This window comes from Microcebus murinus, chromosome 1, assembly GCF_040939455.1.
Source record: "Microcebus murinus isolate Inina chromosome 1, M.murinus_Inina_mat1.0, whole genome shotgun sequence".
Taxonomy (NCBI): domain Eukaryota; kingdom Metazoa; phylum Chordata; class Mammalia; order Primates; family Cheirogaleidae; genus Microcebus; species Microcebus murinus.
In genome coordinates, this window is record NC_134104.1 from 150,365,191 (window position 1) to 150,382,495 (window position 17,305).

The window sequence follows — 17,305 nt, forward strand, 5'->3', positions numbered from 1 at the left end:
TGGGAGGCCGAGGCGGGCGGATTGCTCGAGGTCAGGAGTTCGAAACCAGCCTGAGCAAGAGCGAGACCCCATCTCTACTATAAATAGAAAGAAATTAATTGGCCAACTAATATATATAAAAAAAATTAGCCGGGCATGGTGGCGCATGCCTGTAGTCCCAGCACTTGGGAGGCTGAGGCAGAAGGATTGCTTGAGCCAGGAGATTGAGGTTGCTGTGAGCTAGGCTGACGCCATGGCACTCACTCTAGCCTAGGCAACAAAGTGAGACTCTGTCTCAAAAAAAAAAAAAAGACCAAGTAGAGTCAAAGGTTTGGAGACAGAAGGGAAGGCAGCCAGGCAGCTGGTCATCTGCCTTCCCAATGGAGAGAGAAGTAGTACAACTGTTACTATAGAAGGGCCAGCCAGTTCTCCAGGGATGACCAGCTTTCTCCCCTTTCATCATAAAACAAAACTTTATATTTAAAACCAATTCAGCTTCTAATTGAGAGCAACCATGGTTACTGCTTCTCAAAAAACTGCTATTTTCAGAGTGTCATGGTGTCTTTGGAGTAGATTCAATACTTTTTATTTCCAAGAAATGAGAAACACAATATTTAATTTTGTTTAGCAAGTGTAATAACTCATCATTATTACAGATTGGGGTAAAAATCAAGTGAACACTTCAGATTAAAAAAAAACAAATGACAGTACCTAGGCCCAAAGCATCAGACCTCCTCTGGGAACACGGGGAGACGTGACAGGCAAATAGATCAGCCAGTTTCCAATCAAGACACTGGACCAGCAATTCATTCCCCTTTCAAATTACATCTGAGACAATATGCCCTGGAAATCCACTACCTACTTTCAGATGCTACAGAGATTTGAAAATTTGAACTAAACACCATGCTATGCACTCTCTAGGCACTTCGTAAACACTTGTTGACTGGCAAACTGAAAACTGATGGAACATATATTATCATGTACTTGCTAAGAACTTCCCTTGCTTCCTGATATTTGTGGATAATTATATTATGATTATGCGAGTGCCAGACACATAGCCTCAATTTTCCTCCTCCTCCGCAGTGAATAGCAAAAAGGCCCAAGCAGAAAACTCTACTTGGGCAATGCCTGGCGGCTTTTTGCCTGAGACAAATTAGTCCAAGCCCAACTCCATGAAGGGGGGACTTGGCACTTTGATGCTTTTATCACCCGGCTTCTGGACCAGAAGGTGCTGGGGAGACTAGATGAGGTGGGGGGCGGGCAATTTTATTTTCCAACCATCTGTGCATACAACATATGAAAACACAACAAAATCACCATATGGAGCTAAGCTTTAAATATGTCATCAGACATTCTCTGAGTTTAAGAAGAAACTGACTGGCAATGGAGCCTTTTCTGACTACTGAAAGAGAATAATTTATCTCTGGCTTTCAAATGGCCCCTGCTCAAACATCCAAACCTCAGGACTCCCTTATTATTACTATTATTAACTGCGTTACACTTGAAAACTGCACTATAGTTTTTAGAGGGTTTTCTCAGTGATCATCTCACATAACAAATCCATGAGGTGGGTAGAGCAAGCATTGTCATTGCTTTAACAACCGATTCCTGATCGATGTCACACCTAAACCACCTGCCACACCACTTACACAGTCCACATCTAACCTACGTGTGTGTCCATGGTCTGGTCAGGTGCTTTCTCATCATTTGAGCGTGGTCTGTTTTAAACCTAAGAACCACATCATTTGGCTCTGTGGAACACCCTTCCCCAGTCATCTAAGTGCCAAACCTCGTCAGAACTACCTGAAATGTCTACTTAAAATGCAGATTCCTGAGCCTCACTCAGGACTGAATCATAATCCACCTTTTTAGCAAACTCCTTGGGGGATCATTACACACCCTAATGTTTAAGAATCACTGCCACATGCAGAAAGGCTTACAAAGCATAAATGGTTGGATGCCAAACTTGATGGTGACCGCTGTATATATTCTGGACAATGTTTCTCAAATCCCACAGGCTCAAATTGAGAGGTACGCTAGCTTGCTCTGATGATTTTTCAATTTCTATTTTCGCATAAATGAATAATCTTAAGAATGATTACTCAAGATAAGAATATTCTGGGTCATCCAGATCACCTTACATGGTAGTCATTAGAACTGTTTGTGAACATTCTGATTCTCCTCCCCATCCTTGCACATGGGAGGAGTATGCTTCTTTAACCTCTCCTAGGTTGGATATGGTCACATCAGTGTAAGTGACTTGAGTCCAGGTAGAAGATTTAAGGGCCAGTGGGGATTTACCACACCCCCTTACCCTGACCACAGACATCAGGGAGGCACTCACTGAGATAAGAACCACCATTGGCCAGATCCTGACGGCCTTGAACAGAACCCTCCTGCTGGACATGTAGCAAAAGCAAGAAATAAACTTTTGTGGTTTTAAGCCACTGAGATTTAGAGACTGTCTATTACTGCAACATAACCTAATTCGTCTGACTGATAAACCTTATCACCAAGCACTACTACAAGAATTGGCCATCTGAGGTTGCCTTTGTGCTTATAATCACAAAGGTTTAGATTTGTGAGAGAAAAACGAAAATGTAGTCCAGAATAGAATGTGAGGTAGGATGAACAAATTCCTTGAAAAATATAACTTCTTAAAATGATACAGAAAGAAATAGAAGATCTGAATAGCCCTATAGCCATTACAGAAACAGAACGGTAATTTTAAAACTTCCCACAAAGAAAATTCTAGATCCAGATACCATTATTGGTGAATGTATCAACATTTAAGGAAGAAATAATAACAAAATGTATGATATTTTCAGAAAACAGGAAGAAAAGACTTCCTACATTGTTTCATGAAGCCAGCATAACCCTGATGCCAAAACCAGATAAGGACATTATAACAAAAAAACATTACAGATCAATATCCCTCATGCACAGGATATTAGCAAACTGAATACAGTACGGCAATATATACATCAGGAAAAAAAACCCCATCATGACCAAATGGAATTTATCCCAGGAATACAAAGTTAGTTTAATACAAAAAAAATTAATCACCATGATATAACACATTAACAGATTAAAGGAGAAAAACCCATGTATCATCTCAACAGATGCAGAAAAGGCATCTAATAGTCAAACCTACTCATGATAAAAATTATCAGCAAACTAGGAACAAAGGGAACCTGCAGCCTTGGGGCCACATGTGGCCTTCTGGATCCTTGAGTGCAGCCTTTTGACTGAATCCAATTTTTTGAACAAATTCTTTTAATAAAGGGATTTGTTCAAGTTAGGATTCAGTCAAGGGCCCATACTTGGGGATCTGGGGGGCCACATCTAAATATACAGATTCTCAAGAAATGACGGACAGCTTTCTTCATCCTCCATGCTAAGAGATGTAAAAGCTTAAGGGCCAAACAGTACCAGATGTATAGGCTTCAAAAACCATCGAAGTTAGGGCATTCACTAGTTTTAGCTAAGATGTATCTGGAACACTGACAAGTGCTTACTTACATACAATAATGTAAAGGCAGGTTTGAGGCAGGTTCCCCACCCCTAGAACAGGAAAAACTTGTGGAATAGATTGGGAGGAAGAAGCCAAGATGCAGGAGAAAATTCTGGACGGTGGGGTCTCCTGCTAAGAAAGCAGAGTGTTTTGAGAGGGAGAAAATGGTCCACAGTACTACATGTTGCTGAGATTGAGAAAGAAGAGGTCAGAGACACATCGTGGAGGTCACCAGTCACCCGGAGAGCAGACTCACTCCCTGGGTCACTCCACTCTTTATTTCCCATAACGCTGTTCCTAGTGTGCCTTACAACTACTTCACATATCTCCATTCTAGAACAAAGCAAACCAACAGTTATAGAAAAAGGCAAAGTTTGCTGAATTTTTCTTGGGCCTACTGCCTGATTTTCAACCTATGATTTCCACATTTCTATTTAATACAGTAGAAAGCCCAGTGTTAGAACAAAGCTAGTGCTCCATGACTATTTATTGACCGAATTAATCAATACATGTGTCAGACCTTGTTTGACAGTACCAGATTAGATATTCCTTCCCTCCTTAGGGTAAGGATCATTAAACCAAACTGAGTCCAATCCCATTCAATCTCAGGAGTAGTCCTGACAATGGGCAGGAAGGATTTTAAAATGACAAGGACATGCAAACAGGTTTTCTTTCACACTGTTGATAATAAAACTAAGATTTCTGTTTCTCTTTTGCCACATCACTTAAAAATGTCCAGACAAGTCTTCACCAAATTTGATCATTCTGTTTCAGATGCTCTGACTTAAATGTGAACTGTGAAAATTAACAAGAAATTCATTTCAGGAGAACCTAGCAGACACCCCAAAAAGATGGCTTGTCATCTTAAACAGAGCAACTGAAACTGAAGAACAAAAAGACAACTCTAAGCACCTATTGATTACACAGACTAAGATACCATAAACCAAATAACAAACAGAGGTTTCAAACACAAGGCACAAATCACGTCACAGGATGGGTAATATGAATTGCAGTCCATGAAAGGCAGTCAAGCTGCTTCTCAGAGAACAGGTCTACGCAGTATGATCCGGGCAGAGGAGAGCAGGGATTCATTTATTAAATGCTGGTGAATCACTTTCCTGAGCAGCTCAGAGTAAATCAGATCAGTATCAATAATAATGATAGCTATCAATTTCTATGGATTCTTATGTGCCAGACACATGCACAACAACGCTGTGAGGGAAAAATTATTATTATCCATATGTTAAAGATAAAGAAAGTGGGATTAGAGACATTAAATGACTGTGCAGGGTCACTCAGCTAAAAAGTGGTAAGTTCAATCTAGATTGTCCAATTCCTGTGCTCAGCCTGATCCTGGGCTTCAGTTATGGTAGAAGGACTCCCCCTTGTCTTTTGGGCCTGAGCTGCCTGCAAGGATCTCAGTTCCTCTGGGCCTAGGGCTCTGCCTTCAGCTTCCTCTGTAACATCTCATCCCATCCAAGGGAATTAGAATCTTACCTACACCACCCTCAACCACTTTTCTGCTAATAAGCCTCCCTGCACCCTATCATAAATGTACAGTTCTGCTATAAAAGCTTAATCTTCAGTGATTTGCTGCCAATCACTAATTGTCCAAAATAAGTTGGCATAAGTAAAAAAATAAGACAAATCTCATTGAAGAATCACAGATAAAGAATTGTACTTTAGGCCAAGAGCTAATTCATTCTGCCATACCACTTTCTAATAAACAGCAGAAATAATGTAAAACAATGTCTGACAAAATTCAGGGAGACAAATACCCTTGGCCACTGTAAAGCAAAACACAAATCTCTGAATTTAGTAGTATAAAGTTATTAACTCTCCAAGTGCAAAGAGGCATTACAATCTGATCCCCTTTTAGGAATACTTCTTATTGCCAATGTCAGCTCAACATAAATTTTCAAACCAACTATGACAACAGATGCACTTAACCTTTCTATACGAAAATTTTTTTAAAGAACTGGGAGATGGAAGATATCATTCATATAGGCCCCGTCTGGTTAATAACAGCAGTAGCCAGTGGGGTGTCAGTAAATGTTTAACAATTGGCTCTCTGCAGGAAAAGTCTCTGATTTGTAGGTTTGCTAATTTCCATGGTGTAAATATTCCCACTATGGCAGATTTCAAGCTACCAAGATGACTAACAAACACAAGGTAGGGCAGAAATGTACACAGATGACTCTCAGGAACTGGTGTGAGTAGATTCTCTTCCACTGCCTGGCATTTGCTAATATTTATTGATTACATACTATATGCTAGGGATGTTCTAAGTGCTTCATAGTCATCCTCTTTGAACTCTTGTAACAGGCCGATCGATGGGGCAGGTACTACTTTATTCCCAAAATTTACAGATGAGAAGAAACTAGGTGTTGATGAGGTTGATTAATTAACTATTCAAAGGTCACACAGCTGGTAAGTGTTAAGAGCTGGCATTTAAACCCTGGGTCAGTGGTTCACACGCTCAGGCCCTCTTCAAGCCTGCCTGCCTCCACAGGTGGCTAAAGAAGGTGTTATGATTATTCCCACCCCATCATACAGACGAGTGTTGCTGAAGAGTAAAAGGTAGCTCTGAGGCGATGGGGTAAGAGGTAACGGGGTAAAGAGGGCTGACCCACATCAGCCAGGGAAGGGTCTCTGTCCTCCTCTCTCCCAGTCAATTTCATTTCATCCTTTAAGACCCACATCAGATGTTCCCTCTTCAGTGGAGCCTTTCCCAACTCCCCAGAGTTGTCACTCCCCAAGTGTTTTTTTCTTACAAAATTTTGTTTTTTCCATTATAAAATAAAAACATGCTCAGAAAATATCACATAGAAAGGAACAAAATCTCTGTGGCCCCAATGCCACTCACAACATTGATCTGTATTTGTGCTACTGGCTTCAATCCTTTAAACAATAGTTCTCTACTTACAGGTGGGCTTCTCCAGGGAAGATAGCAGTGTTACCCACATTTGTATCCCCCTTTGGCCCTATTCCCAACCCATCTCCATCTCTAGCACAACACCCAACACAGAGCTGCCCCATGATTCATCTAGATGCTTTGGGAAACTCTGAGCTTCCATGTTCATCTATCTTCAAAGATGTCCTAATCTTAACTAAGGTTAGTTTTCTTCATGTGTATTGAACACATATTACTACATTCTTCTCCTAGGTGGGGCACACAAGGGCTGTCCTAGCAGGCATCTCTCCTTACCTGCATCCCTTTCATCTTCTGGAACCGTGCAATGGTGTCGCTGATGGTGTAGACACGCACGTGGCCCATGTGCAGCTTACCAGAAGGATAAGGGAACATAGAAAGCACGTAAAACTTGGGCTTTGATTTCTAGGAAAGAATGACAAGGAGTATTTATTAAGCATTTTCTGGTAATTCTGCACACATATATAATATTTTGGCATTTTACTCAAAGTACTCATTTAACATTTTAAAAAACGTTGTTCCTTAAAATGTCCAAGACCAAAATTCAAAGCCCTGGTTTAAGCTAAAGAATGTCCAGAATAATGCCAAACAACCTGTAAGTGCTAATTACCCATACATATATATATATATATATATTTTTTTTTTTCTCTCTCTCTCTAAAAGCTTCTCTTTTAAGACAGCTCCTATCTAGGTCTTAAAGAACTGTTTTTCCAAATGAAGCTTTAACACATAGCCGTGTAATTCAAGGAAACAATAGTTGAATCACATAGATGTGACATCTCTAAAAACGGATGCTCTTCTTAAATTCCTCATAGCTGCATTTAGACTTAGATTTAGCAGTAAGAGCAGGATCCTAAGGTACCAGTTTGGGTCCTGAGTTTCCCCCACTGTATTGTGAGCTTCTCTCTCAACAGAAAAAGTTGAAATAGGAAGGTAATGAGGAGATCTTAACCAAAAAAGAGAGAAGGTTGTTGTTTTCCATGGGTGATAAACAGGCAACCTCAGACCAAAGTTATGTAATTCTCCAGCTTCCAAAGAAGCAGATTCATCATGAGAAATACAAGAAAACTGTACATGTATCTGAACAGAATGAACACAGGACAATGGGTCCTTAATGGGTCGCTGACTTTTGGCATCTTAGGTCTTCCATTGGTAAAATAGTGAATGTTGTCATCAGTTTGAGCACATGAAGGGATAAGCCTCCAAAGAAAAGGAGGGAGTCATTGAATCGACCCCTTATTGGGGGTTCCTAATGTTCAAGGGCAAGGACTATGTATTAATCACCTTTCTCAATGCCATCCCCACACCCAGCAGGAGTTTAATAGCTATTGGGTAAATGTTTGTTGGCCTTTGTGCTCTAAAAGCCTGACAACCTGCCCATGTAAAAGCACTTTTTAGGAAAGGGTATTTACCCCAGCAAACTGTCCAGGTAAGAGGAGAGTTCCCCCTATCAGGCCTTAAATCTTTTCATGCCAGGAGGGAGGGGAGCTCTGAAGAAATGAAGAGCAATAGGTAACTGCTTCTGTTTGGTCACTGAGGTTCTGCTATTATCACTGTTTCATTTATTTCTGCCTTCTGTGTTTCTCTTTCTGGTCTGATTTCCTTTCCAGAACTTTCCTAGAGTTCTTTAAGAATTTGCTTCCCCCCAAGTAATGAAAACAAATGCAAAACAGAATGTTCATAACCCTTCTTTTGTGTACATGTGTGGGAAGATGGTTTTTTATATTTTTTGCTGAGTATTTGCATGAGTGATAATGGACATAGCCAACTATAATCAGGGGAGAAGAAATCAGAAATCAGATGCTTGCCAAGAAGTTCTTAATCTTCCTTCCTTCAGCAGAGAAGTTAAACAAACCCTTTAACATTGGCAAGAAAAAAAAAATACAACTAAAGTGGAACTTTTCTCTGTGCTAACCATCTAGAAATTACCAAGGAGTGGTAAGGAAAGCTGCCTGAAGGAAAAGAAGGGAAAAAGGGAATAAATAAGGGATCTGGATCATACACAAACCAGAAAATCATCTGTAACTACAGAAATGACAACTACAATTTATTTATATAAACAGGATGGAAAGCAACAAATGGGTCATACTTCAATTGGAAATCTTGGATTCATAACTCTTAGGAAAACCTTAGGAGTATGAGGGAAAACCTGAGATTTGGGGGTTGATGGGGACTCAGGAACTTCGTAACTGTCATTAAAAAGACAAGTGACAGATAATCCTCTCAGCTTGTGAACAAGGCCCTCAAAGGAGGTGCAAGACCTCATTTTTTACTTAGTGCAGAATTAGAAATAAGAAAACCATCCGCTCTATTCAAACTTTACTCCTTCTTGCAATGGATTAGGCCTATGGCCTTTTCTTTGGAAATTTTTAGAAATATAAGAAATATAGCTGTTAGAATTCTTTGGGAGCTAGTAAAGTAAAATCCTTGATATAAGCTGTTTCTAGTTTTTCATTTTAAAGTTTTTACACAAAACTATTTTTATTATAATCATCCCCCTTGTTTTTATTAGTTATGTTTATTTAACAACCTTGTCCCAATCATTTTCCACTTCTTTACCAGTGTCTCCCTTTTGTATGTTTGTTCAATAAAGATTAAAAAATTAAAAGCAAAATCAAATGATTAATTACACATTAGCTAAGCCAAGGTCCAAAGCTGAGTTTATAAAAAATATAAAGTACTGTGAGCAAAAGTCTTTACTATTCATGAATATTTTTGTTTATCGCAGAAAAAGTATTCAGCTTGCTGCCTATCCCTGCATTTTGCTTTTCTGTGTGAATTAAGTCATTTTCCTCTGTGACAATGAAATGAGTTCTATCATCTGGGGGTGGAAAGGAGAGAAGGAATGATGGGAGTTTATGTTATAATTGAGCAGGAATCTGATTGAAAGGGAAATTTTCATAATTATGTAAAAGTATAAGAATTTAAGCCTTTAAAAAAATTAAGATCATAAGCGATGGGGAAAGAATGGCTTTTAGAAGTGGGTCCTATTATTTTTGTCAGCTTCTGACTTTAGAAGAAAGATAACTTCTGACTCTTTATGTAATAGATCATGCTCTGAAGCTGTCGCCGGGCCTAGAGGATGGCAGTGTAAAAGGAGAACCTCAATAGGAGTTCAGGGCCCTACTTCTGGCGCTGGCTTTGCCACTACCTGTGAGGCCTTCAACAAATTCCTTTGCCTTTCTGGGCTTAGTTTGCAAGCTGTAAATCAAAGGTGAGACAAAAGAAATTTTCAGGTGAAAGCAAGAGCTTAGGAATCAAATGTGTCTGGCTTTGAATCCTGGCTCTGTCACATGCTAGTTGTCCATCCTGGCAGATCACCAAACCTCTGTCTGAGCCTCAGTTTTCTGACTCTTGAAATGTGGATAATAAAAAAAAAAAAAAAAAAAAAAAAAAAAAAGTGAAAATGAAATGTGGATAATAACACCTATCTTTAGGGTTGTTTCAGGATTAAATGAGATAATCGATGGAATGATGGTGCCTGGCACATGGTAAAAGGCTCATTAAATGCAAGTATTTTTTTTTTTTAAATAATGATTATGGCAAGACATTCAATTTGGAAAAACTCATTTGGATGGATTCCAAATATATCTAATACCAGAGTGAGATCAATTATAAATGCTTCAAAAATCCGCATACAGTCATAGTTTCAGTTCCTGATAATGACACATCACATGTTTTGATCTCGTTGTACTTTTTATTTACATAACACTTCAGTTTGTAAAATGTGTTCAGCCACATTTTCTCATTTGATTTTCAAAACAATTCTGTGAGATAAACAATGCAAGGAGCCCGAGATTCCAAAAGGTTAGATGACATGACCTGGACCACACTGAATTCTGGGGGCAAAGCTGGTGCTACAGAGTGCTCTCTCCACTTTGCCATTCCCTGATTCAAATCCTAACAGATTGCCACCAGGGGATCACACAGGATGTCCCTTATGCTATCTTCCCAATTAGCAAAGCATAGTTTATTTTGATTCATTTAACGTTAAAAAAAAACACATATGTCTAAGAAGAATGAGATATTACAAAATCAATAAGCTACAACTTCAAACTGTTTGGAAGTCACTAAATGATAATCTAAACCAAAACAAAAAAAAAGCTAATTTTACTCTCTTCACTCAGAATTAAACTGTTCCCTAGAGTTTGTTTCCAAAATACATTTAGATGCATTGGTCTGGTTATGTTGATATAATACAACAGTTTTCACTTCATAATGAGGTAAAAGTCAAGCTTTCATTGTAAAACAGGCATTACATTCAATCCTTCCTTTCTATCATTTCATTTTACTTGTTATATACTGTATCTCTCTCAATACATACTATATCTCTCTCAATAGATTCTCCTTCTAACCAATGCTCAAAACCATCACTCAGTTTAACACAAATAGCTCCCCTCTCCTGCCCGTTTTTCAAATGACTAATCTCACAGAAAGGACAAGGGTGATGACTGTGAGAATCGGGAGATGGGGAAAAGGCAAGTCCAGCAAGGTGCAGTCTTGCACAGCTGTACTTACTCAACCGCTTGCCTTGGGCCTCATCTCTTTAATTAAACAGAGGGTCTGTACTATTTGACTACAACTACTACAAAGGGATGGTCAGAATTTAAGACTAAAACTATCTTCACTCTGATCAGATTCAAACATTTCACGTGACAAATCCCATCCCCATCTGTCATTTTGACCAATATCAAAAGGTGAGGGTTAACACGTGCAAGAGTAATCCCCAGCAGGCTGGCCTCTCAGAAAACGAGCAAAGCATACTCCACAGAAAGCAGCTACATCCAAATACTTAATACAATTAATTCAGATAATGTGCGGAGCTGGTGCATCTGGACCAGAAGCCAAGGGTCCACTAACTCATATAGCTGCCACTGAAAGGTTGGACCCCAAATCCAGATCACACTGGGAGAGGGGCTGGTATTCCCCAAACCATGATGTTGTGATGGCAGAACAGAGTTGGAGGCCAAGGTCATGCCAAGGGAGGGGGTAGATACTTCTCAGAACATGCAGCCAGTGAGGGGCCCTGTTGTTTTTCCTGGAGTCTCACATCTGACCCCTCCAGATCCCTGTTTGCTGCCCCCTATGCAATGCACCACAAAGGACCCGAGAGCTGCTAGAGCTCCTGCATTCATGAGCTTCCCCTAGTAAACGTTGCTCCAGAATGAATGGCTGGTGTGGTATTGTCTGCCACACACTTCATGTGCACAATATATTACCAGGTACACCTTGTATCATCTCAGTTATCCCTAGCAATCCTTTTACTCCTCACAATAGTGCGACTATTATTGTCACCCTCCATTTTAGATGAGAAAAATGAAGCAGAGTCAATAATTAGGTTCAAGGTCACATACTTAATAACTTATTTGAACCCAGGCAGTCTGACCCCAGAGTCCAAGCCCTTGGCCCCTCTTCTCTGCCCTCTCAGAATCTCTCAGAATACTCACATCAGTGTCTGAAATTTTGGAGGCCTGTTCTTTTATTCGTTGATGCCACCACGTCTCAACATCCTTTCTTGTCTGCAACGTATACTCTTTCGTCCACTTTCCTGTGGCACTGTAAATACTTCTGGTACATCCTGGAATTCCTTTTCTTTCCCACTTGATGACATCTGGCCCACCATGTAGCTGTCTTTTCAGAAGAGAGGCATAAAAACCCAATCTCTGCCAAGCAGAAGCCATTACTCAGAAGGTGAGAAGGGCCTGAAAAAGAGGGCAGAAAGCACACTTATGAGCTGCCCGAACACTCTCCCAAGCTTATCTTTCCATTCAGCACAACCCAGTGTTCCTCGCACATTCACATGCTTTCCTCTTATTCTTTTAATGATTTCTTTCCCTGAAAAGCATACTTTAGAGGTTCAATTGAGCTAAACACAAACTCTTGAATGGAAATATCAAGGTGGTCAGTGCCTCCCAACACCATAGATAGAAAAATCCCATAGGAACAAATGGAGACCACCAGCTGGGCCAGCTCCTGCACAGCCTCACCAGCTGCATGGAAGACAAGGGAGTCCCCTCCCTCCCTCCCCTTCCCTATAGGCCAGCCCAGGGTCTCTCCAACAGGCTTTGAGTCCCATCTCTCCAGAACTCAGAAGAATTCCAAGCACATCTTGGCTTGGTCTTAGGCTCAAATATCAGAAGGGGTCTGAACACAGGTCTCCCAGAGAACCAGAAACTGCGAATTTTTTATAGACATTATGAATTAAATAAACTACGTAGTCTGAGCCAGGAAATAACTATTATTTAGAAGACTGTTTATCCCTTTAGTTCATCATTCACTTACTAAATATTTATTAAGTGCCACTAGGTCCATACACTGTTCTAGGCACTAGGGATACAGCAGTGAACAAAAGCTAAGTCCCTTCTTTCATGGCACTTACATACTAGCAGGGAAGCAGATAAGAAACAAATAAATATGGCCTCTTTGAAGTAGCTTCATGTTCTTTCACTGTTTAAAGGGTTGAGGTGAGATTTCATCAAATACTTAAGATTTATGACTAAATTCCCTAAACTTTCTGCCTTCTTGCATAATAGCATTTGAGAAGTGCTACAGTGAAAACAGATCTTTTAAAAACAAGAGAGAAATAAAAAAACCTGGCACTCTAAGCTGGTGTTAGTTCTTTGATATACTCTCAAAATTCTTTCCATATCTATAGGGTATAGCCTGCTGGATCACAAATGTTGCTGGGAAGGACAATATAGGCTTATATAAGTGGGTTTACTCACATTAAAATGGCATTATAGTGTTGGCATCTTACAAGTTGGTCTGCCAAAGTTGTTGATATACCAATTACCAATGTATTAAACACCTCTTGCTCCCCGCCCCCCCACAACCTCAAACTCCTGGCTCAAGCAATCCTCCTGCCTCAGCCTCCTGAGTAGCTGGGGCTACAGGTATAAGCCACTGCGCCCAGCTAATTTTTCTATTTTTTTGTAAAGACAGAATCTCACTCTTGCTCAGGTTGGTCTCTAACTCCTGAACACAAGCAATTCTCCTGCCTTGGCCTCCCAGAGTGCTAGGATTACAGGCGTGAGTCAATGCACCCAGACTAAACATCTCTTGCTTCTTTAGTGGTAGAATCTAAAAATCCAATCTCCCTATTAGTTAGGCTTGGCTATTTGAAAGCTTAGATGTGACTGCAGGTATTAAGGTGAACTATATGAAACTGGTTAAATATTAGCAATTCCATATGACCAGCCTAATATATACTTTGTACATTTAAGGCAATTACATTTATTTTTAGGGCTTAGGTTTCTATCTACAGGAGTCATCGATTGTATCGTTCTCTTGGTAAGTCAGCATTTCCATACCTTTGCAAGCCAAAGAATGCCTGTTTAGCAGAGGGCACAAAGATACATGCCTGACGTTTCTCTCCTAGAAAGCATTGCCTAAGGACACAAAAGAGTGCTCTCCACTATCTTCTCAAATAGAAACAATGGGAAACAACAAAAGTATAAGATACAAATTGACCTGAATTGCAATTTCACAAGTTTTTGGTTTCAATGCCGGTTAGACATTGTAATGAATGAAACATCAAAGAGTACAGACAGATCCCCAATATGAGCAATATAAAGAATGGTTATTCATTCACTTAAAATTCTAATCCTGTCTCTGTAACTTACTTACACTCTACACCAAATCATAAACAACACATGATAACAACACTCCCTGTCCATACAACAAGAACAAGTTTTCTAAAAATGTTTACATAATACCTGGCTCACTAATAACCTCTCCTTTGCATAAATAAACCAATGGACTTGAAACAGATCTGGGTATTTTAAAGAATTTAAAGTTCATTTAAGGCCAGGTGCAATGTCTCATGCCTGTAATCCTAGCACTTTGGGAGGCCAAGGAGGGAGGATCACTTAAGGCCAGAAGTACAAGACCAGCCTCAGTAAGAACAAGATCCCTGTCTGTACTAAAAATAGAAAAATTAGCCCAGTGTGGTGACATGTGCCTATAGTCCCAGCTAACCAGGAGGCTGAGGCAGGAGGATCGCTCAAGCCCAGGAGTTTGAGGTTGCAGTGAGCTATGATGACATCACTACGCTCTAGCTGGGGTGATAGAGCCAGACCCTGTCTTAAAATAAATAAATAAAGTTCATTAAAAAAAAAAAAGCACAAGCAGATTAGAAAGCAATAGATTATTCAACGAATGAGGGAAACATTAAAATTAGAGCCTGACCTCAAATCATAAACCACAGTAAATCCCATCACAAGCAGATTAGAAAGCAATAGATTATTCAATGAATAGGAGAAAAATTAAAATTAGAGCCTGACCTCAACTCATAAACCAGAGTAAATCCCAGACAATTAAAGAATGTTTTTTAAAAATACTATAAAACGGGCGACTTCCGGGGCCCCCGCTCTTGGGGCCCCAGAACCTCGTCCACGAGTGTATAATAAAGCCACGTGGTTTGGCCCCCCCCCAAAAAAATACTATAAAACAAAGCTGAAAACACAGGTGAGTATTTAATAAATCTTTACAAGGTGCAGGATGTTCTCCCCTAAGCATAAAAACAATGGAAAAATTCACAAAGGAAAATATTAATAAATATGATTCTAAAAATGTAAAGTATCTATATATCAGAAACACAATAAACAAAATTAGAAAGCAAATAACTAGCCAGAGAAAAGGTTTATGAAAACTGCAATGACAAAAGTTTACTCTACTTTTAAATTCATGTGTGAGAAGAGAAACGCTAAAAACCTAATTTTAAAAATAGGTAAAGGAAAATAGGAAAGGGGACATATTATACAACTGGGTAATATGAAAAAGATCAACTTTACAACAAATCAAGTAAATGCATATTAAAACAACGATGAAATAGTTTACTTATCAGATTAGCAAAAATTTGTTTAAATCAAAAGAAATATGCATTTTTATAAACTGCTGGTGGGAATGTAAATTGATTCCACCTCTCTGGGAGCAACCTGGTAATGTGAATCATGACTTTTAAGAAAATTCTTGATTTTTCTTAAAAAGTCAGGATTAGGGATCCCCAGGATCACCCTCAGATTCTGATTCACTAGGAGGATTCACAAAAATCAAAATATAGTCTGTATTCATGGCAATGATTCATTACAGAACTTTCTATTCCCTTCCTTTATTTCCTAGGTCCTGCTCTTAGCCACTCAAGTACCCCTCCACAAAAGCCTTGATGGGCACAGCCTGTTTTTGACAGCAAGAAGCAGACATTTTTTTAGAGGGCTATGTGGATACCATAAATGTGAAAGTTGTGGCTTATGTCTTTTATTTATGATCAACTAGGCCCTTTTCTTCTTTAGCTCTAGCTCATCCAGTTCCTTCCCTATGTTTGGAATCTTGTCTCTTCTTCCACATCTTTCCAAAGAATCATTCCCCAATACTCCACCCCTCATTAGAATCAGCCCTGACCAGAATCTCACTTGGGGCTTAAGGATAAGGTTTTTGAGAATATGAGGGTCCTGAGAACTGGATCCAAAATTATGATCCTATTATATGGACAGAGAAACCTAGGAGAAGAAGACAAAGAAACAGAATACATGGGAGAGGCACATGAAAGCATCTGTGTACACCCAAAAGAAAGCACAAGAATGTACCTGGGGCCTGGCGTGGTGTGGCAGGATTGCTTGAGCTCAGGAGTTCGAGACCAGCCTGAGCAAGAGCGAGACCCTGTCTCTACTTAAAATAAAAAGAAATTAGCCAGACAACTAAAAATAGAAAGAATTAGCCGGGAATGGTGACGCGTGCCTGTAGTCCCAGCTACCCAGGAGTCTGAGGCAGGAGAATCACTTGAGTCCAGGAGTTTGAGGTTGCTGTAAGCTAGGCTGACACCACGGCGCTCTAGCCCAGGCAACAGTCTGTCTCTAAATAAATAAATAAATGGAATGTACCTGGGAAAATTCTTCTTAAAGAAACGTAAGTGTTGTGACAAAAAATACATATCTTGAGTTTTGCAGCTACGCATTCCTGTGTAATCTCAGGCAAACTATTTTCCTGTCTGGAACCTCATCTTCTCTCTCTGTAAGATAAGGAAGTAGACCCAGATGATTTCTGAGGAACTTCGAGCCCTAACATGTTGTGGCAATGAGTCCTGGAGATGTTATGGATGACCTTCAGCTGGGTCCAAAAGCCAGGGAGCAAAGATCCAGGGATGAACTGAGGTAAGGGAACAGTGGAAAGGGAGACTTGAGTAAAAAACTATGTGTACTTATGCGTTTTTCTGGGAAAGAGTCCAGAACTATCAATGTGGTTGGTGGTTCAAAGAGCCTGAAGACCTGGATCTCAGAGACTTTCCACTTTGGAAACTCCAAGGTTCCAGGACCACCTAACCCAGCCCTCACCTTCCCTTCCTGCCTCAGCAAGTCGAACCTCTCGATCCGAGGAGAGAGAAGATCGGGCCACGCTTCTTGTTCTGCTGAGCCCCGGTCAGCGGTTTACCTGCTCATAGGCTCTGACCTGTAGCTCCTCTATGCCTGTTTCCCACCTTCAGGCGAGCACGGCCGGGCCAGTCACCATGGGCGCCGCCATATTGGCAAAACAACAACTTTATCGACAGCGGCCGCCACAGACACAGACAGGCGGGGGCGGAGCCGGGAGAGGAGGTTAGCGCGGGCGAGTCCGCGACTCCCGGCAGCCCGTGGGGCGGGGCGGCGGCGTCAGAGCTGCTGTCTCGTGCTCTGCGCTCTACTCGGGGACACAGCTTTTAAGCCACGCCCTTTGCCACGCGTGTAGAGTCAGCAAAGCTCCAGACTTCTGGGGTTCGAATTATTACCATTGTGGCGGATGTATAAGAACCGTTGGTTTAGTGGCCCCAGAATAAACTAGGCGTCAGGTGGTGAAAAGAGCCTTGTGGTGGCCCAGACGCCAGCGTTCGAATCCCAGCCTGGCAACAG

General features: G+C 40.5%; 1 protein-coding gene across 1 annotated transcript in view; it reads right to left on the reverse strand.

The window, feature by feature from the left end:
* Positions 1–16,952, reverse strand: part of LARS2 (leucyl-tRNA synthetase 2, mitochondrial) — a 157,199-nt gene extending 140,247 nt beyond the window's left edge. Inside the window, exons 1-3 of the mRNA XM_012770326.3 lie at positions 16,851–16,952; positions 11,873–12,127; positions 6,702–6,830 (exon numbers count right to left, since the gene is read on the reverse strand). Coding sequence (XP_012625780.3) covers positions 6,702–6,830; positions 11,873–12,106 — 363 coding nt within the window. The 5' untranslated portion in view covers positions 12,107–12,127; positions 16,851–16,952. The remainder of the gene's footprint in view (positions 1–6,701; positions 6,831–11,872; positions 12,128–16,850) is intronic.
* Between the last annotated feature and the right edge of the window lie 353 nt (positions 16,953–17,305).